Below are 27,669 nucleotides of genomic sequence, written 5' to 3'. Positions count from 1 at the left end.
GTACAGATAGTTGAACAAACTATGTTGCATTACATTCTTGATTAAATTATCTTTCCATTATATATAATTTTATGGTACTACTCCCAAAAAAGTGGTGTTATTAGCCATCAAATCTCAAAAATGCACTTTTCCCAAAAGGTTTTCACAATTTTGGTCACTACTGCAAACAGTAGAAATTCAGCTAGAGTCAATCTTTAGAAAAGGCCAATTAATGGAAATATTTCAATAGTATTTATGAATATTATTTTATATCTTTCCTCCCCTCTCAAGAATTGAGCAATCATAGCCAATGCAACAAATTTTCATTTTTCTGCCAGAAATCAGGAATGGGATCAAGCACCAATAAACTGCAAACAAAGCACATAGGGATCTGGAGCGCCTAGATCGGTTATTGTATCTCAGATTATTGTGAGGGGGATTACATAGAGGAAAATTTTCATATCACACTAGTTGCCCTATGATATTTGAAGAAATGGCTGGAGAAAAATACAGAGAAAAAATAAATACGTCCTCTAGATTCCAGTTAGAAATTTTAAGCATGATGGTTCTCTTCATTGAGAAATGGAGAGTTTTGTGGCACTTTAAAGACTAACAAATGGCTGTAAACCCTCCTTCAATGGAGCTTGACTTTTGGTGATCATTCTCTACAAGACAGTAACATCTTCAGGAACGATTTGAAATCTCCACTCTCCAAACTTTCTTTGCCACTAATTTTATTACCTGATTTAGTGGAAGAATGCCCCAGCAAATGATTTTGGTTTCAGTAACTTCCACTTTAGCATTAATTCCCAACTTGTCATGCAAATTCACTTTCTGGACATTACAGAGGACATTTGTATGCTTCTTGCATGCTTTCAACAAGAACACATGGCAAAATCCATTGTTTACTGCAAAGCCCTTAATCATCACCACTCAGATGTAGGGATCTAAGTCAGAACTTTCTCAAACTACAATACTGTGGGAGGAAAAACACCAGATAAAGAAGACCAGATTGATACCTAAGAATAGTTCACTTTTGGAGAGGACTAGAAGAACATTGCTTCATTGTTTATTGTCAGCTACAGTTCCTCTAAGGCAGGGGTGTCAAACTGCCGGCCCACAGGCCGGTTGCATCATACAGAGGCCGCGCCCACCCCAGCTCCAGCAATGGAAAAAAAGTCACGATATGTCGTAACACGTCACGTGACGTGACGGGTTTGACACCCGTGCTCTAAGGAAACAATGTTTTATAGCTCATTCTGTAAAGTAACAGTTCATTTTCACAAGCCTTGATTTATTTGATTTCTTAAAATTGCACTTTATCACTTTATAAGTAATTATAAAGTAATTATAAGTAATTATAAGTAAAAAAAAAGGAGGTGAACATTCCTAATTCTTCTTCCTCCTATTATTCCCCACAACAACCACCTTGTAAATTGGGTTGGGGTGAGAGACAGTCAACCAGCCAGTTTTCATGCCTAAAACGGGATTAGAACTCACAGTTCTGATTATTGACCCAATGTCATTTAATTGGCTTTTAGGCCTAAAGTGGAATTAGTACTCACAGCCTTCTGGTTTCTAAGATGGAACCTTAACCACTGCACGAAACTGGCTCTCTTAATTATATTAAAAAGAGCCAATCAGATTAAAAGGTTAATCAAGGTGTTTTAATGGGGCCGACACAGGAGCCAGCTCAACAGCAGACCCATATGTGCCCCTATATTTGTTTTGACAACACTGCTGTCTTGCAACTCCTACTAATGTCACCTACAGGCTTTGTGGTTGTTAATTCACTAAGTCATGTCTGACTCTTCATGATCCTACGGGCCACGGGACACCAGGCCCACCTGTCCTCCACTGTCTCCAGGAGTTTATTTATTTATTTGTTTATTTATTTATTAATTAATTAATTAATTAATTAATTAATTAATTAATTAATTAAATTTTTATACCGCCCTTCTCCCGAAGGACTCAGGGCGGTGAACAGGGCATATCTTAAAACTACAAAAATACAAAAATTAAAAAAGAATTAAATTATTGCCCACAATAAAAACAATAAAAATATATATAAATATTAAAACCCTAAGTGATTCCCCATCAGGCCAGGCCAGCTTGTTCAAATAAATGGGTCTTTAACCCGTGACGGAAGGAGCGGAGATCCGGTGCCATCCGGAGCTCAACCGGCAGCTGGTTCCACAAAGCCGGAGCGCCCACAGAGAAGGCCCTCCCCCTGGGGGCCACCAGCCGACATTCTCTGACTGGAGGCACCCTGAGGAGGCCCTCTCTGTGGGAACGCACGGGGCGGAGGGGAGTTGACGCTGGCAGCAGGTGGTCCCCGAGGTATTCCGGACCCATGCCATGTAAGGACTTAAAAACCATCACTAAGACCTTGAACCTCACCCGGAAGACAACTGGTAACCAATGCAGCTCGCGGAGCAAAGGTGTAACATGGGAGTACCGGGAAACTCCCAAGACAACTCTCGCGGCCGCATTCTGTACCAGCTGGAGCCTCCGAGTGGTCTTCAAGGGAAGCCCCATGTAGAGAGCATTGCAATAGTCAAGACGAGAGGTCACGAGCGCATGAGTGACCGTACACAGGGCATCCCGGTCTAGATAGGGCTGCAACTGCCGCACCAGGCGAACCTGTGCGAAAGCCCCCCTGGTCACGGCTACTACATGATCTTCTAAGGTGAGCCGTGCATCAAGGAGGACTCCCAAGTTGCGAGCCCTATCTACGGGGGGTAAAGACTCACCCCCCATAGAAAGTGATGGAACATTTTGAATGTCCTGGGATGCCGGAATGTACAGCCACTCAGTCTTGTCAGGGTTGAGTTGAAGTCTGTTCCTCCCCATCCAGACCCGAACCGCCTCCAGGCAACGGGACATCACAGCGAGGGCATCACTGGGGTGGTTTGGGGTCGAAATGAAAAGTTGGGTATCATCAGCATATTGATGATATCCAACTCCAAAACCACGAATGATCTCACCCAGCGGTTTCATGTAGATGTTGAACAGGAGAGGCGAGAAAACCGAACCCTGAGGAACTCCACAAACGAGAGACCTAGGGGCCGATCTCTGCCCCCCTGCCAACACCGACTGCGAACGTCCCAGGAGATAGGAGGAGAACCACCGAAAAACTGTGCCTCCCACTCCCAATCCCCTGAGACGCCGCAGCAGGATACCATGGTCGATGGTATCGAAAGCCGCCGAGAGGTCTAATAGGACCAAGACAGAGGAATATCCCCTATCCCGGGCCCTCCAGAGATCATTCACCAGAGCGACCAATGCCGTCTCCGTGCTGTACCCGGGCCTGAAACCCGATTGGTACGGGTCCAGATAATCCGCTCCATCCAGGACCAGAGGGAGCTGATGCGCCACTACACTCTCAACAACCTTCGCAAGAAAGCGAAGGTTGGAGACTGGACGAAAGTTGTTCAAGACAGCTGGGTCCAAGGCAGGCTTCTTGAGGAGAGGTCTCACCACCGCCTCCTTCAAGACGGTGGGGAAATTACCCTCACTCAAAGAAGCAGATATCTTCTTTGCCCAATTTTATGTGAATTGCGTCAACAAGACTATCCAACCATCTCATCCTCCTCCATCCCTTATCTCCTTTTGCCTTCAAACCTTCCCAACATCAGGGTCTCTTCCAGTGAGTCTTCTCTTTTTTCGTTAGGTGGCAGAAGCCTTCAGCTCCAGCATCTGCCCTTCCAAAGAACAATGAGGGGGAAATTTCCTTAGGATTGACTGGTCTGATCTCCTTGTAGTCCAAGGAACTCTCGAGAATCTTCTTCAGGACCACAATTCAAGAGCATCAATTCTTGGGTGCTCTGCCTTCCTTATGGTCCAGTTCTCACAGTCATACATTACTACTGGGAAAACCATAGCTTTGACTTTTGTCAGCAAGATGGCATCTCTGCTTTTTAATATGCTGTCTAGGTTTACCTTACTAGCCCCTTTTCCAAAACAATCTTCCATCAGAAATTCCCCACTGCCTTCCAGAAAGATTGGGCAATAAGTCAATGCATAATAGTGACAATGCAGCAATAAATGGGCACAGATCTAATATGAGAATTAAGTATGTCTCCCCCACAAAAAAACAGTGGAGCCCCTCCCCCGCTCCTTCTCCAAATTGCTCTGTCTCTGATCTCATGGCAACCATCCACTGTTCTCACTGACTCTGCAGTGTTCAGCCACCATTTTTTAAAACAGGAGGATGTGGCAACATTTTTGTGGTTCCAACGAACTAAGGTTTTGATCAGAGGATGTGTGTTGATCATGTCACTAATGCAAAACTTTCTGTCTCACAAACCTAAACCCCATTTTTGTGCACAACCATTAAAGGTAATGTGTCTTTTCAGTCAAACGTCTGGAAACAGAGCTGCCAAAAGTCTTTGTAAACGAGATGGGTAGCCAATGAATTTCATTCATTCATTCATTCATTCATTCATTCATTCATTCATTCACAAATAAATAAATAAATATCACTGAATTTTTGTGGCAAGTGATAAGTGATTTGATGGGCAGCCAATTAATTTCATTCATTCATTCATTCATAAATAAATAAATAAATATCACTGAATTTTTGTGGCGATGATAAGTGCCTTTATTTTTTTTTTCAACTTCACAGTCCAGCTTCAATCCTGCTTCATTTTTGAGATCAGTCAAGGCCACCTGGGTGCTGCCATAACTTTCAGCTTCTTATTACTGTCCACCTCTTATATTTCATATGTTTCTGATCTCCCATTTAATTATCTCCCTTCCTTCTTTATATGTACCAGGAAAAGCACACACATATTATAATAAGCATCTTAGTCTTAAGATACTAGAAGCTTCTGCTGTTTTCCTGCAACATAGAAATTTAAGCCAGCCTATTTCAATCTGGGTGTGGATTCTGGAGGTTTATTTGCAACAGAAGATCTTTGGCAGAAACTAACGTTTTGTAGTCTAACATAACTCCCTGGACAGCAATTCTCGTGACCCATTAGAACTGCATTTCAAAAAACTGTCATCAAATGACCCTTCAAGAATCTGAAGTATGGTTCTGTCACCGTACCCTATAGCTGAGAAGATCTCACTTGCCTCTCCCAGGATCTGGCAGTCTTTTGCAGCTGTCCTGCCCAGCTGTGAAAACATCTGGATGATAAATGACTCTGGCAAACTCTCCCCGCCCCCCTTCACTCACTTGTAAACCAAGGATCCCATAGGTCAGGATCAATCAGGAAACTTTGGAGTCAGGGTGTTAATTAGGCAATTAGGAGGATTCAAGGGGTGGGCGCAGAAAGAGATTCAGCCACCACTCTTAATGAAGTCTGAGATGGAGTTGGGAAGCCAGACTTAAGTGGGAGATGGTCTGGCTGGGCATCCCTAGTTCTGAAGGAGGAGCAGACGGAGACTGGGGAGGGCAGCTGGGCCTAGAAGCAACTTCCCAAAAGAGGGCAGAGGGCCGACGTAACAGGGGAGGCAGAAGGAGAAAACCGACCTTGGGAAGTAGAGGGATCCTGACAGAAATAGCTGGAAGGTGTGTAAAGATGGGACATCCCAAGGCTGAGCCACTGCTCTGCTGCTTCTTCCCTGCAGCTCCCCTGCTACCAGCCCCAAACCCCTCCCCTCTTGAGGTGTGAATGTGCCATTTGGGGTCTCACTTCAAAGAGCCTTGGCGGAATCATAAATACAAGCCCCCAACCAGGGGCGCTTCAGGGAAAGAGAGGATTTGGAGGGGGACACATCCCAGACTTGCTTCAAGAGACCAAGCCAAGGAGGTTTGGCTCCCAGCTGCTGAAACAGCTCCTACCTTTCTGCCTCTGAGCCCGCCCTCCTTCCTTCCTTCCTTCCTTTCCTTCTCTCCCCAAATCACATCCAACTTTGCTCCCCAAACCAACTTTCCAGCCTCCAAGCCTTCTCCTCTACCCCCACCCTCAAGGCAGGAGCTCTGGCTTCCAGCCTCACCTGTTCCCATCCACAGGACCCCCACTCCCTCCCCAGGGAAGCCGGTCCTGCCCTCCAGCCTTCTGTCCACCCCCCATGTATCACCCATCAGAGGTGTTCCCCCAATACGGGGGCTCCTATGCTCTGCGACCGCCACCCCCTCCTGGAGCTGCCTATCCCCAGAGTCAGGCACCCCAATATGAAGCCTTCAGATACTCAGGTGAGAAATTGGGAGATGATGTGGCAAAGTGGCGGGGGAAGGAAGAACTGGGTCAGGGTAAAGCCGTGAATGGGAGGGAGCGAAAAATGCTGGTGAGGATTGTGGGCTCAAGAACATATTCATTTAGCCATTACGCTCCATGGTGGCCTGATCCAGAGCCAGGCACCATGATTCAGTCTGTCTACCTGACAGGGCTGTTGTGTGAAAGGGAACGGGATAGAAGAAAAAGCATCTGTGCCTTCCTGGAGTGTCTCTTGAGATGGATATGGTGGGACTGTGAGAGACATTTAAGGAAGAAGATGGGAATTAAGCATCTCTGAAGACTCAGAGGAGGTTAAAGAAGTAGGAATCTGGCACGGAGATACTTTCTTCTTGTATAAGAATGTAAAATAAAACCAGCAATGTTTTGGGGACACCGGGAGAGAAGGTGGTAGCCAGGATGTTTACAATAAGAGGGTCAAGCAAGCTGATTCCAGGATGTAACTAACTATATTAGAGTGGAAGAATGGACCCAAAATGTTTCTGTTGTGAAGTCGCCCAGAGTCGCCCAGGGTATATCATGGGTAGCAAATAAATTCTATAAATAAATAACATCAATCCAGAATGGGTGAGCTGGAATCAGACAATGAGGATTAGAAGGCGAGGCTATTATATCTGTGGAAAAAGTGGGACCTACATTTTAAAAAAAAAGAAAAGAAAGGGAGGGGAGGGGAGTCCACTAGGCACCCCGAGGATGAGAATGGTCCTCAGATGAAGGGGAAGCAGCTTGTGATTTAGACAGGCCAGTGGGAGGTCAGGGCTGGGGAGAGCAGAAAGGGAGCTGAGAAATGGAGAATTCCCATAAATTGTTGGCTTTTGCCCACCACCCCCATCAGCTGGATATTTAGCACCCAAGACCAACTGGTCAGGGAAAGGTGGAGAGGGGGGGGAGAGAAGAAAACGGGCGGAAACCAGCAGGAGAGTGACAAATTCCTTTTGAGGATGCCCCCTCAGTAATGCCTGCAGCCCCCTCCTTACCCTTAACTCCACATGGCTCGGCAGCCGATGCCCCTCGGTTCTCTTAACCCTCCCCTCAGCACTCTTTTCTCTGCGTTTTTGTCAGCAGAGCTGGAAGCGGCTCCCAAACTGGAAGGCTTCTTCCCAGGCTTGGACCCTCCCGGGCGCCTCCTGCCCCCAACCCCTGGCCTCCCTTATGGATCGTCTCAGGCGCTCCCATCAGGCCCCCCCACAACTTCACAGCTACCCCCTGGAGTACGGATGAGCCTGGAGAACAGCGAACTCTGGAAGCGGTTCAGCGGCATTGGCACCGAGATGATCATCACCAAAGCAGGCAGGTGAGCTGCTGGTCCATCATCATCTCTCTCTCCTTGCAGAGGCAGGGATCAATCTTGGATCATGTAAATCAGAGCTCCGGATGACTGTTCTTCTGTCCTAAAGTTAAAACATCTCCCCAATAGACGGATGCCGTAATCTTATCCTTCCCTACTCTGAAGTAAGCCCTATAAAGTTCAGTGGCTCTTGTTTGTATATAAATATAGATAAGATAACTTTTATTGTCTTTTTTTTTTACTGTGGGCACAACGGCACACATCAAAAATGAAATTTAGTTGCCCACTCTCCAAGTGGAACACATACATGACACACACCTAACCATACTATATACACATAGGTATAGACCACACCCCTACATATACAAAACAAATAAATATTAAATATTAAATACTGTCCATCTTGAATATATAATGGAAGGAGGAAGCTTGAGAGTTCACAAGGTTAATGCTGTATGGAATGAAACTATGGCTGAATCTGGACGTTCTGCTACGGATACCACGAAGCCTCCTCCTCCCAGAAGGTAACAAGGAAAACAGGTCTTGAAGAGGATGAGTCGTGTCCCAGATAATCTTACGGACCCTGCTCAAGCAACGCTTCTGTGCTATGTCCTGGATGGAGGGGAGGGAAGTGCCAATGATCTTTTCGGCCATCCTCACCACTCTCTGCACCGTCTTCCTGTCTGAAGCAGTGATGCTTCCAAACCAGACTATACAGAGGGTTATGACTGCAACCAAAATTATTTTTAACATACTAGCTTTGCATATGTTCACTGGGCTTTTTTTGTGTATGTGTGTCTCACTGGAGCTGGCAGGGAGGAAGACTATAATGCAAAATATGAAAATTGTTTATAGAATTCACTAGTTTAGGGATCTATGGCCATAACACATATCGATGAATTATAGTTTAAATAGCTTGCAAATGGGATTTGACAAGTTCACCAAGGATAAGCCTTGGTGGAGCAGTGGGCTAATGCCTCCTTAAGTAACACCAGCTGCCTGCAATTAGTGCAGGTTCGCATCCCACCAGGCTCAAGGTTGACTCAGCCTTCCATCCTTCCGAGGTAGGTAAAATGAGGACCCAGATTGTTGGGGGCAATTAAGCTGACTTTGTAATAATGCCGCTTGGGAGGGGTGTGAAAGCCCTAATAAGCAGGCATATACATAGAATGAAGGCTACTGCTAAGTTTGTAAAGCCGCCCTGAGTCTTCGGAGAAGGGCGGGATATAAATGGAATTAAAATAAAAATAAATAAATAAGCAATCTAAACCTACTTTCTCTGTTACTAAGTCTAAGCTGGACTTAGATGCCTGAATGGTCCCTTCTAATTCTCCACTTCTAATATTTTAAATGAAGCCTCATGTTCAAAGGCAGTATACCTCCATCATGCTCATATTGTAAGTTCTGTTTAGGATGCTGATGGAAAATAATGTACTTGATTAGACTGTTAATTTGATTTAGCAAGGCTCTCAAGACATTAAGAGAAATAAATCTTTTCTCTGTTACTATTTAATTAAGTGACCAAAGAAAGAAGGAACCATGGAATTAAGGAGAAACTTCCTAACAATGAGGACAATTAACCAGTGGAGCAGCTTGCCTGAAGAAACTATGGGCACTCCATCACTGGAGATTTTTAAGAAGAGACTAGACAGTCACTTGTCTGAAATGGTATAGGTTCTCCTGCTCAAGCAGGGGGCTGGACTAGAAGACCTCCAAGGTCCCTTCCTATTCTATTCTATTCTATTCTATTCTATTCTATTCTATTCTATTCTATTCTATTCTATTCTATTCTATTCTATTCTATTCTATTCTATTCTATTCTATTCTATTCTAAATTTTGCTGAGTTATTACAATAAAAGCAATATTCTGAGAAGCAGGTGTACCTTTTGGGTACCGGAGAATAAAGGGTTAACTGAAATGAATACCATGAGCATCCCTTTTTGTCTTTAATTCCTAGTATAAAAAATGTTTCCTAACATTGGGTCTCCAGCTGTTGGACCATTTTAAGTCACTGCAGACCAGAGATGAGCTGATCTGGTGAGAAACAATGTTGGGAATTTATAGTAATTGTATGAAACCTATATAGATGGGTGAAGGGAGAAATGAACTAGAAAGACTGCATCCCAGAAAACTGGGAAAGAATATTCACTGCTCTAGGAATTAAATGAGAGTGTTTTGTATGTTTTCAGCTTTCCAAGGAATAATCAAAAGCCATTTGTCATGCACAGGATCCTAACATTCTTCCACTAAAGTTAGTCCTCACCTTAAAAGCATTCATTCAGAAATCCTTTAAAGTTATAATGGCACTGAAAATAATGTTTCGTTCAACCGGTCCTCGCACTTTCTTTCGCAGCATCCCCACAGTCCCGTGATCAAAATCCGGGCACCTGGCAACCATTGTATATTTCCAACCATTGCAGCATCCCAGTGTCAATGCCATCTGCAGGCTTCACAGCTGGCTTCCCACAAACAACATCAGTGGGGGGAAACGGATTTGCTTAACGACAGTGTGATTCACTTAACAACTGCTTAACAACTTGGCAAAAAAAAGTCATAAAATTGGGCGCAGCTCACTTAACAACTGCTTTGCTTAGCAACCGAAATTATGATCCCAGTTTGGTTGTAAGTCAAGGTCAGAGTTGACCTTTCAAGGGCTGTCTGTCTTTTCTTAATAAACGGAGCCAAATAATATGATTTGGACCCCGTCCACTCATCCTGTGCTATTAGCTTTCTAGAACTCAGCTACAGCAGGGGGGAGTGGGGCGTGTAATTAGAATTGCCTACCCACCAACCTTGAGTTGAGACGAATCCTAATTTCTTCTTCGGTGACACAGCCCTGTTCCTCCACGCTTTGAATTTTTCTAATCCATGTTTTAATCACTTTTCAGGCGGATGTTTCCACAGCTAAAAGTTGCAGTCACAGGCTTGGATTCTGAAGCTAAATACCTACTGCTGGTAGACGTCGTCCCTGTAGGAGGCTCCCGCTACAAGTGGCATGGCAAAAAGTGGGAAGCCAGTGGCAAGGCAGAATTACCACCTCCAGACCGGGTTTACATCCATCCTGACTCACCTGCATCAGGTGCCCACTGGATGCGTCAACCTGTATCCTTCCATCGGCTGAAGCTCACCAACAATACCCTGGATCCTCATGGACATGTATGACTGGGGCCTGAGATTGGAGGAAAGATAAATGGGGAAGAGGGGATATACACCCAGGAGATGATAATTGATAGAGTACACTTATAGCCCAAATAAAATGATTTAGAAGTGGGGACACATGTGGGAGGATCTTTTAGGCTACTAACTATGAGGAGTTATAGTTAAGCTCAGGGCTTTTTTTGTCATAGAACACTCAGAACGGAGTTCCGGCACCTTTTTTGGATGGAACCTTGTAGGGTAGGCAAGGCAGGTTGTATGACATGTGTGAGTTCCGGCACCTTTTTCTTTTACAAAAAAAGCACTGGTTAAGCTCCAGGATTTTGTAAATCCAGTGACAAAAACGAAGCAAAATCTTTCCCAGAGGAGCACTACATTTTGAAATTCAAAGTAAACAAATTCTATAGCAACCATGCAGTATTTAAACTTAGGTTTTGTTGGTATGTGTTGGATTATTATTAAAAAAAATTGTTCATGGATGTAAGGCATGAAACAACTTAGCTCACTGAGATCCCTCTAGAAAAATGACTTGGAGATTTTGTTTTGTTTTTTTGGCAGATTGCCATGCCTAAATTCTTACTCTTCCTTTTAATTACAAAATGAAGTCATATTTCAGGTTAATGAATCATGCAATTAGAATCATCTTTTGTGCTTTGCCCAGAATGACAGCAGGCATAGGCAGCTCAGCTTTGCAGAGAACTAAAATGGAGTGGGGAAATGGAGGAACATAAGATGGCCAGGTAAAATAAAGCTCATTGTCGATTCTTCTCTTCTTAGTTGATTGTTCATTCTATGCATCGTTACCAGCCCCGAATACATGTGGTGGGAGCTGGAGGGCGCCGCGGAGCAGGTGGTGGCTGTGCTTCCTTCACCTTTCCTGAGACGCAGTTTCTGACTGTCACAGCTTACCAGAACCCACAGGTGAGAGACCAAGAGCAGAGTTTTAAAAAGTGTTTTTTTATACTGTATGTTAAATAGCGGGTTCTTTGGTGCAGGAATGAAGACGTGGAACTGAGTACAGGGTAACTCATCGTTTATTTCGTGCAGTAACTGTACTGGGGGAATGACTGCAACTAGCCACAATATATAGTCTAGCCCCTAGGTGGCAGACAATAGGTTTGAATCAACCATTGCTGCCTGGAGGTAGCCAATTGCAGCACAGGAGACTTGTAGTCTGGGTTGCTGAGCCGTTAGCTGCTCCAGCAACCCATGTGGTGTTCCCTCAAGAGCCCAGTACACAACACTGTAGACCAGGGGTCTTCACACTTGGCCCTTTTATGACTTGTGGACTTCAACTCCCAGAATTCTTCAGACAGCATGCCTGGCTGAGGAATTCTGGGACGAAGTCCACAAGTCATTAAAGGGCCAAGTTTGAAGACCCCTGCTGTAGACTTATTCTCACTGTCTCCTGGCAATTGGCCCAAAGTCACCCAGCCAGCTTACATGCCTAATGCTGCACTAGAACTCACAGTTTCCTGGTTTCTAGGCCAGCTCCTTAAGCATTACATCGAAGTGGCTCTAGATCTCTTTCTAAGAAATCTCCGCCAGACCACTAATTGGTACTTAAATCTACCGTGGGCAAAACCCATTGTCAACTTTATAATTTGTACAGGGGCTATTCTAAACATACATTATTGTCCCTTGTCCCTCTCATTTTCAGCTTAGCTAGGATATCTCCCAAATCACATTTTTGCCATCTTCTCTTGCATTGTGCTATTCCTGGCCTCCAAGTACACATACACATATGAATTTTGCACACAGAAACAAAATTTAAAATCCTACACCCCCCCAAACAGATTGAGAGTAACATTAACATACGTTTATGCTTATTTCAGAAATAACCCTAAACTGGGTGGAAAAAAAACACCAAGGCAGAATGTATGTATTACTATCAATATGTATAATGACTTCTATCCTTTTAATTCTAACGTATACATTTGTTATTTCTTTTACTCCTCGCCGTCCATTCAGATCACTCAGATGAAGATAGAAAGCAATCCTTTTGCAAAGGGCTTCCGAGAAAATGGCATGAACAGCAAAAGGTGAGCAGGAAGTAATCAAAACTATGGGTCTCCCGATGTTTCCTACTGCAAAAGGTGTCCTTCTAGATTGGCTGAGGCTGAAGGACATTGTAATCCCTCTATGGATGGCTGCATAGTTTGTGGCCTCCAGATTATCTGGCATGAGAGAGTTCATTCCAACAAGCCGAATGGTCACAAACAAAATGGGATTGTGATAGCACACAAAAGATATGGGACATGGTGTTTAGGGAAATTAGACAACTTTTGAATGTAAATTTAGATATGTCACGGAGGAAAAAAAGGAATTGATTGTAAATTTGATAATGGCAGCTAGATGTAAAGGTAAAGGTAAAGGTTCCCCTGCACATGCGTACTAGTCGTTTCCAACTCTAGGGATCGGTGCTCATCTCTGTTTCAAAGCCGAAAAGCCAGTGCTTGTCCGAGGACGTCTCCGTGGTCATGTGGCCGGCATGACTAGACGCCAAAGGCGCACGGAACACTGTTACCTTCCCACCGTAGTGGTCCCTATTTTTCTACTTGCATTTTTACGTGCTTTCGAACTGCTAGGTTGGCAGAAGCTGGGACAAGTAACAGGCGCTCACTCTGTTACACGGCACTCAGGATTCGACCTGCCAAACTGCCAACCTTCTGATCGACAAGCTCAGCATCCTAACCCACTGAGCCACCGCGTCCCTATAGCAGCTAGATGAGTGATAAATATTGGAGACGGAATTGGGTTATCCAAAGAAATGAGTGGTATAATGAAATATGGAATATGGCAATAAATGATAAATTAACAACAGAAATTAAACTTTAAAAAGGGATGGTTAAAGTAAATAATTATAATGAAATATGGGAGGATTTTTATAAAAACAGTGTTGGTGGAAGGCAAAGGGAATAAATCTATTCAGGAATATATGCTGTTTTGGAGGGGATAAGGGCACAATTGAAATACGTTGTATATTATTAGTTGTTATATGAGAAGAAATATAGGTAACAAAAATGGTCTCCAGGGAGTGGGTGCAATATATATATATATATATATATATATATATATATATATATATATATATATATATATATATATATATATATATATATATATATATATATATATAATGTTTGTATTATTTCTATTTGAATAAAAAAATATAAATTAAAAAATTAGCATAAAAAATAAACAAACAAAATGCTAAGACTCTAGAAAGCAGATGGGGTGAACTCTGCTAGACCAACAATCGGCAACTGCATGATCCTGAAAGATGTTTGAGCTCTGACTGCTGTTTTATCAGATCTCATTATGGTCCGTTACAAAATACAGGGAGCGTGAGGCCCGAATCAAAAGGAAGATGAAGATCAATGAATGCGAAGCAAATCAGGGAGAAAGCGGTGAGGACAATAGAGCTACCTTATTCTGTCAACTTCCTAAATGCTACTTCTAAGCTTCAGCCTCTCCTCTTCTGTGGAGGCATGTTTGCAGACTGTGGTCCAAAAAAGTCAAAACGGCAGTTATGCTGATGCAATAACAGCCCCACCTGTTTTTAGGTGCATTACATGTAATTCTTATGTGATTCTTCATTCAGGACTAGCTAAGGCTGGCCTGCTGAAATTCTGTGGTTAATCAACATTTGTCAACAAATGAGATAACCCTAATAGCATTCGTAGGATCTCACTATGTCAAACTGACGAGCTTTTATCCCTTTGGGCATGTATGCAATGTTGCAATACATGTAGAAAATGGGTAGAGCTTGTTTTGTGATGTCTGATGTTTTCATCTCTCTGATCCCCTTTACTAGTGGATATGCCTGGATCACACATAACTATGATTCTAGATCAGAGATGGGGAACTATGTGGACTTCAACTCCAAGGTTTCCTGTGCCAGCATGGCTCAGGAATTCTGGAAGTCCATAAGTCATAAAAGGACCATAGTTCCCCATCCCTGTTCTAGATAGTTGACCAAATGCCTACATCTCCATCTCTTTCCTAGGTATCCATCACCCTAGACACACATTCAATAATCCCTTCTTGCTTGCTTTTCTAATTCTCTGCACATCCCTTCCCATAGAGAGCAAAAAGGGTCCTTGCGACTCCACCCTGACGGAAGAGGGGCCTCTGGAACAACAGCCCCCCCCTGCACTTCCACAGCCTTCCTGTTCCTTCTACCCCCCTGCAGGAATTAATCTCAATGGGGCCGAGGCTTATGTACAACATCCAGCTGCTTTTCATGGTTTAAGGGGGCCATCCTCACCTTACGGCAGGTAACAGAATATTTATTTCATTATTTGGTGTTAAAGCTGCCCAACTCCAAAAAAAAGTCTTGCAATATTTAAAAGAATACCTAATTGAAGTATGGCTGTCAAGGGAATTCTGGGATTGAAGTCCACAGGTCTGAAAGTTGCCAAGGTTGGACACCCCTGATTTAAAGGGCCCCTCAGTTGAGGGAAGAGCATATAGCTGGTGCACATAAAAGGGCTCTTATAGCTGCCATTTGAGCAGCTGTGACCCCAGGAGGAACCCCAAGTTGCTTACTAATCTCAAAAAAGAAAGTGCAACTCCATCCAGAACCAGAAGTGGAAACATCCCAAACTTAGGATCCCAAACAGCCACAGCCACTCAGTCTTGTCAGGATTGATCCTGAAGGTGCCCTTCACCCATATAGGCCTGCACAGCCTCCAGATCCTGAGTCATCATTTGCACAGCCTGGGAATGAGATGCACAGGTCACATTACCGATGATCCTGTGCTCTGAATTGATCATTGATATCACACAGTAGTTTCATATCAAAGCAAGCTAATTGCTTATATCCCGTATCAGGCAGCAATCCAAATTTAACGACTGACACTCTTCTGTCTTTAGGAAACGGGTGGCAACCTCTGTAGATTTTATTTATATCCAGCCTTTATTATTTTTACAAACAACTCAAGGCAGCAATCATATCGTAATGCTCCTTCTTCTTCCTACTTTCCCCACTACAACAATCCTGTGAGGTTAGTTGGGCTGAGACGGAGTGGCCCAAATCACTGAGCTGGCTTTCATGCCTGAAACAGAATTAGAACACGCAGTCCTCCAGATTTTGGTCTGTTGCCTTCACCACTGGACCATTTAGCTAACTTCAGATATTCAGATTGATTTTTAGTTGCTATCTAATAAAGGACCATGTTACTTTTCCTCCAGGTTGGCAGGACTGACCTGGATTTATTATTATTATTATTCTTCCTAGCGTTTTCCCAGAAGCACAGTCTGCTTTTTTTCAGATCAACCAAGTGTTAATCCAATGGTTGCCTGGTCTGAACCATGACATTGTGGGCTGAGAGTGACTGACCCAGTCACCCAGCTGGCTTTCATGACTAAGCACGATTATAACTGACAGTTTCCTGGTTTCTAGCCCTGGTGCCTTATCACTAGACCAGGGGTAGGCAACCTTGGCTCTTTTATGACTCGTGGACTTCAACTCCCAGAATTCCTGAGCCACCTGGATCAGAAATTCTGGGAGTTGAAGTCCACGAGTCATAAAAGAGCCAAAGTTGCCTACCCCTGCACTAGACAAACTGGCTTTTAAAAATGTCCTTATATCCCGAAAATACCCTCATTATATGTTAGAGAAATATATTGTTTTAGTAATTTTTACATGTTCCATGTATCCACTTTTGAGAACCAGGCATTTATTTTTTCCCCCAACTCAAGACTGCATGGTTCTCCAGCATGGAAACTTAAATTGAGTGTGAAAATTTATCTATAACAAAGTCCTTTCTCCTCCAAATAAATTCTGTACAAAACCACTTTGTTTGTGCACACATGCTCCAATATTTGTCACACTTAGGACTTAAGACTCTTAGAGGAATCTAGTGATATAGCCCCGAGAAAGGATATATAACTGATGCCTATCAAATGTTTCAGACGCAGCTATACATAATAGAGTTACTTATAACTACATTAATTTTTATTATGCAAGAGTGATCATTGTCTAAATCCTGCCCTGAAAATTGCTCTTGGCTTTTTCTGGCAAAGGCTTTGTTTTATACGTAAATCAATATTTTAGGTTTGACAAGAGAGTTGGAGGGCTTCTACAGATGTTTCAGTAGATTAAGTTTGCTTCACTGATTATATGATCAAAATGAGTCAAGCCAGCATCTTTATTAGCAGCTGTTCCAATCATGTGCAAGATTTTCCTCCAGCTTATCTTTTAATGTCAGCTGTGTTGCTAGAGGCAATAACCTATTGCTTAATATCATCCTGCATTCCATCCTTGCTTTCAGGCCAATGCGAAAGTATTTAAAAAGAATCATATCTGGCTGATTTGCAATTATCCTTTCGACTCAATGTCATAAGAAAGTCAAAATTCATGACGTTATCAATTTACACCAGGAGTGTCCAACCTCGGCAACTTTTAAGACTTGTGGACTTCAACTCCCAGAAGTCTGGCTGGCGAATTCTGGGAGTTGAAGTCCACAAGCTTTAAAGTTGCCAGGACACCCGATTTACGTCAAAGTAGGATATTGCAAGAAGAAAAAGGAATGTTTTCAGTGGAATGAGAAAGGACTAAGGAAGGTTAGAAATACCTAAGGCAGGGAAATCAGAATGAAAATCCTCTGAGATACATAAGGGAAAGCACAATTGTGTGAACCACGAAATGGGAGGCTAGGCAGGTTCAGCCAATGATCTACAAGTTCTGTCTTTTTAGGTGCTGACTTTATGCTATGCTTTTCCACAGCCCGAGCCAAGAAATAGCAGCTCTTCCATCTTCTCCCCCTACCAAGTCTCCTCCTGAGCAAGCCGATTTCAGACCAATGCTCCCAGCAAGCTGGGCCAGCCTGGATGTGATTCCTTTCCTTGGAAGTGCAGAACCACCGGAAGCGTCCTCGTTCTCTCCTTTCAAGTTCAGTTTTGCACCCTACCCGCCTCCACCTCGTGTCTATGGACCTCCCTCTGGCTATCCTGGCTCACAGCCATCCATGCTTTAACCCCTGCGCAAGCTGGATACCTGCATTTTATTTGCTTCTGCTTGCAAAATTTCGTGGCGTTTTCCTCGTCCATTTAAGCAAGTAGAGCTTGTTTATATCCGCAGAGTTTGTAATTAAATCCCACAAAGGCTGCAACAGACTGTACATTTTTCCCCACAGTGAATATAAGTAAGTTGAGACACTCACATTCAAACTTCTCTTTTTCAATTACTTCCCAAGTAGAAAATTTCTCTTCAGTTTCCTGACTTAAGTGGTGGCTATGCTTTAGCTATTCCTTCTAAAACATCTTACAAAGAGTAACAGGCAAGTACACACTTACATATGTCTGCACAATGTGTCATCTTAGCATTGATATTGCAGTGGTACATGTGGTAGGGCAGCACCATAGGAACTGGCAACTTGCTTTTTTAAAAATATATATATATTTTTATCAGGTGTTAAAAACCAAATCCCATAGCTGGCAGATCCCATCTGGCTTGATGAGAGGATGCAAATTCTCTTAATGTTCACCTGCAGCTAAAGTGAATATATTAAAATTATCCTCCTTTCTCAGCCACTACCAAATTAATTAGGAAATTAACTGTCATAAGACAGGACATATTTGCAGACATTTCCGTAGCACTCATTCATAAATGATGTGGCAGTGCAAATACACAAGGTACAAGAGACTCAATTTTTCTTAATTTTATTATTTTTTATCTAAAAGTTGTAAATAGGAAAAACAAAACGAAAACAAAATAAAATTAGAGCAGGAGACAGATCATGGGAGATGGCAGGAAGTTCCCCCTTCTAACTCTAAGTAGATACCTGGACTGCACATTCCTTCACAGGAATAAAGGTTAAGGAGGGAAGGGAAAGACGTCAGCCTTGGGGTGACAGGTGTGGCTACCTCATCCCCACAGGGGCACAAGAGCAGAGGGAGGAGAGAGAAAACATGCCCCATTGGTCAAATTCGTTAGCATGAGGTGGTCCCAATCTCCACAGTCAGGGAGAAGGAGAAGAAGTAAGAGAACCAGATCCGCCAATAAAAGATTTAATAAACCCATCGCCAAAGCTGAATGGATTCCAGAGAGCCTTTGGATCCTCCAGTGACCACAAAAAATAAAATAAATCTTTTTGCAAGATCAGGATTTTTTTTTTTGTATAGTATGCTGGGGACAGTCTCGTCTTCCACTGGCCATATAGTTTTTAAGGAGCAGAGTGGGAATCGGGAGCGGTGGAGCACAAAGGAAGGACTTCCTGTATTAGCTCAAAAACTATTCCGCATAACTGAAGCAAATTACAGAATGAAGTGCCCCGAACCCCTCAGCATTTGTAGGTCTTCCAGCAACCCAAAACAGCAGAGTTTGAAGCACTTCCTGTTCTTTGCTTCAGTCTTTTCAGAGTGGCGCCAAAAACCACGGAGTCCCAAGGTCAGCTGACAAAAAGCAAAAGCAAAAAGCATCTTAAGTGACCCGGCGGGAGGAATTAATCCAGATAATTAGCTCCCCTAACAAGATCAGATATTCTTTGATCAAGCTGGCTTCTCCTTATTTCTGAATCCAGTTCTTTGTAATGTATAGATTCTCTAAGCCGTAACTTCCAGTTCTTCTAAAACAGCCTTCTCTAAATTAAGTGTCCTCCAGATTGGATTACGCTACCATTCCCGTCATCTAAAATTCAGAATGGCCAGGTTGGCTAGGACGATAGGGAGTTTCAGGGCCAATACATTTGGAGGGCACCAGCTGGGACGATGCTGCTTCATTAGAAAAGCCCCGTCAACAGATGCTCAAGAAATCGGTCAGTGACTTCTCTACAAAACTAGAGAACTTTAAAGAGCTACAACTTTTCTTCGTTCCTGGGCTGATACTTCTTTTCATGGAAAGAGCTGACAAAGTTCCAGGTTTTTCCACAGGTAGAAATCCTAAGAAACGTGTGTGGTGGGTTTTTTTTAGGGGTGGGGTGGGGAATATACCAATTATGGCAATGCTAGGGATTGCCCAGGAATCAGCAATGTTGGGAAAAGATGGCTAATTCAGTCTAAGGGGTCCAGAACGGAGAATTTATTGGGCGAGGGCCAAGGTAAGGGAGAGAAGGAAAGAAGAGAGCTGAACCCCTGCCAAAGGCTGAAAGGGAAGCTGACCGCTCCGTCCAGAATAGGAAACAGAAGCCGCACAAGGGGGGAGGAGGGAGGAGCAGCATTCACAGGAAGTAGTCCGCAACAGGCTTCTTAGATGGGATGCCTCGGGTTTCTTGAGGGGCTGCTTCAAAGATGATAAATTCCTTTTGAAGGTGTTCGTCCAGTTCCAAGATGGCTGCAACGTTCCCACAGCTGTGGTTGGAAGAGAGAAGGGAGGTCAAATGTGTGTGTTTTCAGGTTTTATCCACGCCACACATCCCTGGACAACACCTCCAGCTAATTTCAATCTCCCTCTCCTTCTCCCCATCCCACAGTTCTTCCTCTTCACAGGCAGACCCTGTGGCAATTTTCTCACCGGTAGCAATAGTTGGGGGCTGACCACACGGTAAGAACGGTCTCGTTGAAATGCCATTTGTAACCCTCCATGACCAGCTGATGTGCCCGGCAAATCATGTCGATGTCATTTGCTGCGTTGAACTGCGCTACCACATCGCTGCCAAATAAATAGCCAGCACCTCGAGGACTGACCCCCCAGCCTGTAGTGTCTAGGAAGAGCAAAGGAAGAGAATATCGACAACACGGGAACCCAAATGGCAGGCAAACGCTAGGAAAAGTAAACATCTGGTCTTGCAAGCTAATAGAAGAAAGCTGATCAGCTGACAAGGAGACACTGTGGAACAAGGGTCTTCAAACTTGGCCCTTTTTTATGACTTGTGGACTTCAAGTCCCAGAATTCCTCAGCCAGGCATGCTGGCTGAGGAATTCTGGGGGTTGAAGTCCACAAGTCATAAAAAGGGCCAAGTTTGAAGACCCCCCCTTCTGTAGAACACCTCATACCACCACCCATATTCCACCATACAAGTCTGTTTTCCCGTTTACAAAATCTTCTTCAACAATAATACTGCAATGGGAGATACAAAATGTCTGACTATCTGGAAGACTTCAAAGTTTTACCATTTGATTTGATTTGCTGATGACTGCAAATCCACGCAATGTTTATTATATCTGTCTTCCGCAATGTAGGGGCACAATGGCACAGCAGTTATAGATGCTGAGATTGTCAGCTGGAAAGCCGACAGCCTGGGGTTTGAGACCTGAGCGCCCCGTGATGGGGTGACTGCCCATTCCTGCCCCAGTTCCTGACAACCTAGCAGTTTGAAAGCATGCAAATGTGAGCACATAGGTACTACTTTGGTGGGAAGGTAACCGTGTTCTATACACCTAGGCACATAGGCATGCTGGCCACATGACCATGGAAACTCTCTTCAGCAACATTGGCTCGCTTGGCCAAGGAAGGGAGATGAGCAACGTGCCCTAGAGTTGGACATGGCTAGGCAGGGGAAACCTTTTACTTTACCGCAATGTGCTTGGGATATAATCTGCTGCGGTCTCTCTTCAACTACTTCAACCTCATCAGGGTATGTAGTAACACCAACTAGCTCTTTTCGTTCTACTATAATTTTGAGTCAGAATTACTAACACAATACTCCTCAACACTACTTTTGGCATGTGCAATTCCTATCAGATTCCACCAAACCTGTACACAACTTCAGCCATTACAGTGTCTACTATCAACCTAATATTTGCACAAACAGAAAAAAGAAAGACTCATAGCTGTACCTTCAGGGTCAGACCATAGAAGATCACACATGGGGCCATCATGAGGGACCTCTTGTTTGCGATCTATCGTTCGGATCTGGTCCAGCGTCTGGATGGATGGGGATAAGCCACCATGGACACAGAAAATCTGAACAGAAAAGACACACTTATACAATATACATCATGGATCTCCCTCCATCTTTAAACTGTCATTTTTTTTCTCTGATCACCTTACCCCAGAGACATAATATCTATGTGCCCCACTACCCCTTTACAGTCTCCGATATTCAGTTATGCAATTGATTAAAAACAATCGAGTGCTGGATTTGAATTAAGAGAAAACATTCATTTTGAATCAGCCCTATGCCACCAGTGATTAGCCCATAATTACATCTCCTGGCAAGTAAAATGTTGTCCCCCCCCCTCTATTTTTCAGACAGTAAGTCTTTCAAATTAGAATCTGATCTCCTTCAGATTCACAATTCATCATGATTCAAGAATTATACTTGCATACTCACCTTGCCATCAATAATGGCAGAGAGGCTGAGGTAGTCAAAAATCTCAGTGCAATAGCGCCACACAGTGACAGAGCCATATTTTCTCAAGCACTCATCATAAAACCCATAGACCTGGGTGATCTGCCTGCTTTCGTGATTGCCACGGATAAGGGTGATTCTGTCCGGGTAACGGACCTGTAAAAAGAAGTGGATCCATTTAGCTTAGCCTACAGATTTAAAGAGGTATTAGCCAAACTTGCATAATTGCCAACACGTATTGACTTTTAAATTAAAAAAGGGGGGAAAAATAATGCTAACTTATCAGGACTTTCCTTACTTTGAGTGCCAGCAGCAGCAAGAATGTTTCAACACTGTAGAAGCCTCGGTCAACAAAGTCTCCCATGAAAAGATAGTTGGTCTCAGGTACATCGCCACCCACCTGACGCATGAAGACACGGAACACACGAAACGGTTACTTCATAAAATTAGGGAGTCTACAGAAAACAAGCAAAAAGCAGCAGAAGGCAGCGTGGAAGTAGTGGGTTTCAGTACTCACCCTGAATAGCTCTTTAAGGTCATAGAACTGGCCATGGATATCCCCACAAACCTGGGGGGAAAAGCATCAAGGATAAAAAAAAATAAGTTTGCCTGACTGCCGATGTCACACCAGTCTAAGGTATTATGAAGCGTTCCCCCCAAACCCTTACTCACTGTTACTGGGGAATCTACTCGCTGGACATTACTTTCTTCCACCAAGATCTCTCTGTTGGAAGGAAAGGGGAGTTGTGTTATCTGGAATTGCTTTCACATCATCAGCTGCATGCTGCAGTATAAAAGCAGCTACTGCTCAGAAATCTACAAACACTTGCCTGGCCTTTGCACAGAGGGCTTTGACCTCACTCTCCTTGATGAGTTCACAGCGCCGTAGTTGTTCAATCTGACGGTCAAGGTCACTGATTTCAGCCATCTCTCCCCCCCTTGTAAAAATAGGAAATGTTGTCAGTTACATGTGTGGACAAACACATGGATAAATATGTTGCGCCCAGACTTTCTATGAGCACACACAGATTCTTCTTCAAAAGGATTCCAGACCAGAGCAAACCACAACTAAGCACTACAAGTAGTCCTCAACTTACGATCACAACTGAGCCCAGAATTTCTGTTGCTAAGGGAGACAATTGTTAGGTTTTGCCCCATTTTACGATCTTTCTTGCCACAGCTGTTAAACGAAACACTGCAGTTGTTAAAATTAATAACATGGCTGTTAAGTGAATCTGGCGTCCCCATTGACTGGGATACTGCAACTGTCAGAAATACATGCGAATTGCCAAATGCCTGAATTTTGATCATGTGACCACAGAGGGATGCTGCTACAGTTGTGTGAAAAATTGTCAAAAGTCACTTTTTTCAGTGCTGGTGTAACTTCGAACCGTCAGTAAATGAAAGCTTAAGTCAAGGACGACATGTATATTCTTAAGATTGTAATATTGATGAAAGCAAGGTGAAGCTAAAGAAATTCCCCATCCCCAAACAACTCCTAATAAACTACAGGAAAATCTCAGTTATGGGTATCTTTTCGTCTACAGTCTCCTCACTGGAAACTAACAAAAAAGAAACACCAAGACAGGCAGAATGAAATTGTGTTGAAGTATAGCCAGGAAGATAATAATAATAAATAATAATAATAAAAAACCTTTATTGTCAAAGTACAACATGTGTACATTGAGATTAGCTAAGCCTCCCCCCCCCGTGCTCTCTCCCCCCAACACACAGTGACAACAAACCCTCCATCCCACCACACTATGTGAACCGACTACACCACACACCGGCCTCCCAAGTCAATTCTGCATACAATTATGTCCCATTTAAAAGCCTAACAGCCCACGGATAAAAGCTATTTTTCAGCCTGTTGGTACGGCTGGCTATATTCCTATATCTCCTACCGGATGGTAGGAGAGTAAAAAGATACAGTCCAGGGTGTGAGTCATCCCTGAGAATCTTCCTCACTCTTCCAAGGCAACGATACTTTCACACTACAACCAAACCACTCAGGAAGCCCACGTAAACAAGGGATAAAATGCAAGACGATTTCTTCAAATCTTCCCAGTGGACTACAGCAAAGCTACACTTTTGGTAAAGAAATGGAAACACACCTTGTAGAGCCAAGCTAAGCAGTTTCTGGGATACCAATTACTGTACTGAAGTTAAAAAAAAAACCAGCTCATAGAATATATTCAACAGGTTCCTGCAAACTGCAGCACTTGTTCATTTTGTCCTTTGTGCAACACTAATAATACTGCTTGATCCAGCTCCCTTCGGTTCACAGCCTTCCAAAAACCCGGTGCTGTCAAGGTGAGTTGGCACACACAACCGCCCACCGCCACCGTCCCTAAGCCGATATGGCCCAAGCAAAAGAGCAATTCAACCTCCTTAGAAGAGAAGCACCAGAAATCGGGAGAGGAGGAAGCAAAGCTCACTGCACCAAGTTCATAAATTTCTCGGTGGAGAAAGCCACACAAACTTTTTAGGTGCCTTATCAAGGGAGGGTGTGGGGGGGGGGGAAGGGGAAGAAAAGAGAAAGTAAATGCGGGTGTGATGATATATCAAGACTCCCCCTCACCCCCACCCACCCCCACCCCTACCAGTGAAGCTCAGGGGCCGCCACAAAGAAGAGGGAGCCAAGCTCTTCTCCAAAGCACCTGAAGGCAGGACAAGAAGCAACGGATGGAAACTAGTCAAGGAGAGAAGCAACCTAGAACTAAGGAGAAACTTCCTGACAGTTAGAACAATTAACCGGTGGAACAACCTGCCTCCAGAAGCGGTGAATGCTCCAACACTGGAAGTTTTTAAGAAGAGACTGGACAGCCATTTGCCTGAAATGGTATAGGGCAGGGGTCGGCAACCTCGGCTCTTTTATGACTCGTGGACTTCAACTCCCAGAATTCCTGAGCCAGCTATGCTGGCTCAGGAATTCTGGGAGTTGAAGTCCACGAGTCATAAAAGAGCCGAGGTTGCCGACCCCTGGTATAGGGTTTCCTGCCTGAGCAGGGGCTTGGACTAGATGACCTCCAAGGTCCCTTCCAACATCATCATCATCATCATTATTATTAATTATTATTATTATTATTATTATTATTATTATTATTATTATTATTATTATTATTATTATTATTATTATTATTATTATTATTATTAAGCTGGCAGATCAATCAAGCCCAAGGCGTCAGAAGGAACCTCAACCCAATCTTTCCACCCACCCACCCCCGTGGGCCCAGGCTGTTGCTTCACACGACTTTTAACACAATACGGGGGAGGGGAGGGAAGAGGAAGCAGCATAAGGAAGGACCCCCTCCCTCCTTTACCGTAGCAAGCCCCCTCCCCCTCCCCCGACACGCCATATCCACCCCCTCCTCTTAACTTCCCGAGGCGACACCCATCGGAGAAGCCTCCCGGCCGCCTCCCTGCAATGAAACCGACCGACCGACCGGCCGACCGACCCTCCCCTGAGCCCCGCCAGAGCCCGCCGGGCTCCTCACCCGAGCCGGCAACCTCTGCCCTCTCCTCGCCCTCGGGGAGAAGAAGAAGAAGAAGAAGCTTGCCCCTTTTCGACATGACACCCTGGCTGGAGCGCGCCGGCCCCGCCGCCTCACAGCTTCCCCAACGAGGCATCGCTTCACCGGCAGCGCCCCTCCCCCCACACACACACCGCCTCGCCGGCCCTGCCGAACTCCTGTCTCTATGGCAACCAACTTTCCCCCGGCGGCCCCGTCACGAGGGTCGAAGGGAGGCAGAGAAGAGGGCTCCTCGCGCATGCGCGCGATAACCCCCACCCCACCCCCCGCGCGCGCGCGCGTACCTGGAGGGTCCGGGCAGCTACGGCGGAGACAGTAGCAGCTGCTCTGCGGCTCCCTCCGGCTCCCGGGCCCGAGCCTTTAACCCTCCCTCTTTCCGGCTCTCCACTCACTACTAAGACCAGCACGTCACTTCCGCTTCCTTCCCTTAGACGCCAGTGGGAGGAGGCGGAGCGACTTCGGCTCTTTAAAGCAAGGGGTCTTCAAACTTGGCCCTTTTATGACTTGTGGACTTCAACTCCCAGAATTCCTCAGCCAGCGTACGCTGGCTGAGGAATTCTGGGAGTTGAAGTCCACAAGTCATAAAAGGGCCAAGTTTGAAGACCCCCCTGCGAGTTTAAAGCGACTCGCCTGACTTGCGCGTGTGTGCACATATAGACGTGTATTTTATTGATAGGTGGCGGCTTAATGTTGTAAAGTAACGTGGAGAAGAAGATGTCTTCCTTCCAGGAAGGATTTTAAAAGAAGGGGGACACGGCGCCGGAAATGAGGAAACGGAATCGCGAAGAGTTTTTTAAGTACACTTTTTTTTAATGGTATGTGTACTGTAAAAAAACGTCCGGGTGCTTTTTCTGTTGTGCACTTCCCGTTCCTCTTCCTTTCCCCCCCCCAACTTCCTCGTATCATCCGGCAAGATATTATGCCGCTCAGGGTAAAGTCAAGAATGTCTTCCAGTTGAGTTTGACTTCCGGTTGATAAAGTTCGTGTAGTTTCTTGGCAACGGTATGGAAATGTTTCTTTGATTCCAATCTATTGCATTGCTTACTTGGTCAAGAATGTTTGGTGATCACAGGCGGCCAAGCATTTTCGGCCTGCAAAACTCCAAAGGACCACTAGATGGAGGCAAGAAGGCGATACAGAAAACCAGTCCTTTGCTGCCACCCAGAGGTCACCCCATATAAAAGTTAGGCTTCATCTGGAATGTTGCAGGCCATATATTTATTAATTTTTTATTTTAATTCCATTTATATCCCGCCCTTCTCCGAAGACTCAGGGCGGCTTACAAGCTTAGCAGTAGCCTTCATTCTATGTATATGCCTGCTTATTAGGGCTTTCACACACACCCCAAGCGGCATTATTACAAAGTCAGCTTAATTGCCCCCAACAATCTGGGTCTTCATTTTACCTACCTCGGAAGGATGGAAGGCTGAGTCAACCTTGAGCCTGGTGGGATGCGAACCTGCACTAATTGCAGGCAGCTGGTGTTACTTATGGGAACTCTGATATTATTACTGAAGAGAAACACAATTTTATATTTTTAATAAGGTGGAGGAGATTAGCATAGCCTCAATATGATGACAGTGTGCCACATCTAATTATGTGCTGCGTGTATATGTCTCACAACTTTTATTAGAGGATGATCCTGACTGGATAAAGATACTACAAATACATTTTATTTATTAGATTTTTATTCCACCTTTATTATTTTATAAATAAGGCAGTAAACGTACCTAATCTTCCTTCCTCCTATTTTATCCAGCACAACAACCCTGTGAGGTAGGTTGGGTTGAGAAAATGTGATTGGCCCAGTCACCTAGGTGATTTTTTTTCATTCCTAAGGTGGAACTAGCGCTCACTTTTTCTTGGTTGGCTGTCTTTATTTAAAGTTTATTTATTTAAACAAAAATGGTTTAATAGTTGAAATAGTACTAGGCCCATCTTGTTGGACCCAGCCTGAAGCTGTGGGTCTGGCATTTTCCCATGGGGAGAATTCAGCACCCTACCATCTTCTGGCCCCTCTGCTCTTTCCCATTCCTGCAGAAATCAGAGCAACCGCAGCCCTTTGTCCTCATTTCAGCAGATTTTGTTAAATTGAGCTGTATTTTTTTATATTGTGAGACCATGGTAAGGAAGGGCAAAGGCATTGACTGGAAGCTCTTATTGATGCTGCTCTATTGGCCAGGAAATAGGGAGGAGCACTACGTTGCAAGGATATTCATAAAATTGTTTGAAAATATGGCTAAAGATTTGGAGTGTGTGTGTGTGGGGGGGGAGCTAGTGATTTCAAAAG

The 27,669-nt window shown here is 44.2% G+C and overlaps 2 protein-coding genes across 2 annotated transcripts; one reads left to right on the top strand and one right to left on the bottom strand.

The window, feature by feature from the left end:
- Positions 1–6,000: 6,000 nt before the first annotated feature.
- On the top strand, positions 6,001–17,592 carry TBX6 (T-box transcription factor 6; the record flags this gene model as incomplete). The annotated part of the gene is made up of 8 exons (XM_083379061.1): positions 6,001–6,124; positions 7,230–7,458; positions 10,342–10,609; positions 11,387–11,530; positions 12,581–12,651; positions 13,952–14,019; positions 14,697–14,889; positions 17,343–17,592. The coding sequence occupies 8 exons, from the start codon at positions 6,001–6,003 to the stop codon at positions 17,590–17,592; spliced, it is 1,347 nt and encodes a 448-aa protein (XP_083235187.1).
- Positions 17,593–18,265: 673 nt separating this feature from the next.
- Positions 18,266–25,762, bottom strand: PPP4C (protein phosphatase 4 catalytic subunit). Its single transcript, XM_083378100.1, has 9 exons — positions 25,664–25,762; positions 22,673–22,785; positions 22,519–22,566; positions 22,364–22,414; positions 22,145–22,246; positions 21,829–22,002; positions 21,332–21,458; positions 20,067–20,256; positions 18,266–19,903 (listed from the first exon to the last, which is right to left on the bottom strand). The coding sequence occupies exons 2-9, from the start codon at positions 22,772–22,774 to the stop codon at positions 19,774–19,776; spliced, it is 924 nt and encodes a 307-aa protein (XP_083234226.1). The 5' UTR covers positions 22,775–22,785; positions 25,664–25,762; the 3' UTR covers positions 18,266–19,773.
- Positions 25,763–27,669: the final 1,907 nt, after the last annotated feature.

The sequence above is a fragment of the Vipera ursinii genome (assembly GCF_947247035.1).
Source record: "Vipera ursinii genome assembly, chromosome: Z".
Taxonomy (NCBI): Eukaryota; Metazoa; Chordata; class Lepidosauria; order Squamata; family Viperidae; genus Vipera; species Vipera ursinii.
The sequence above is the reverse complement of the archived record's forward strand: the minus strand, read 5'-3'. Positions and strand labels throughout refer to the sequence as shown.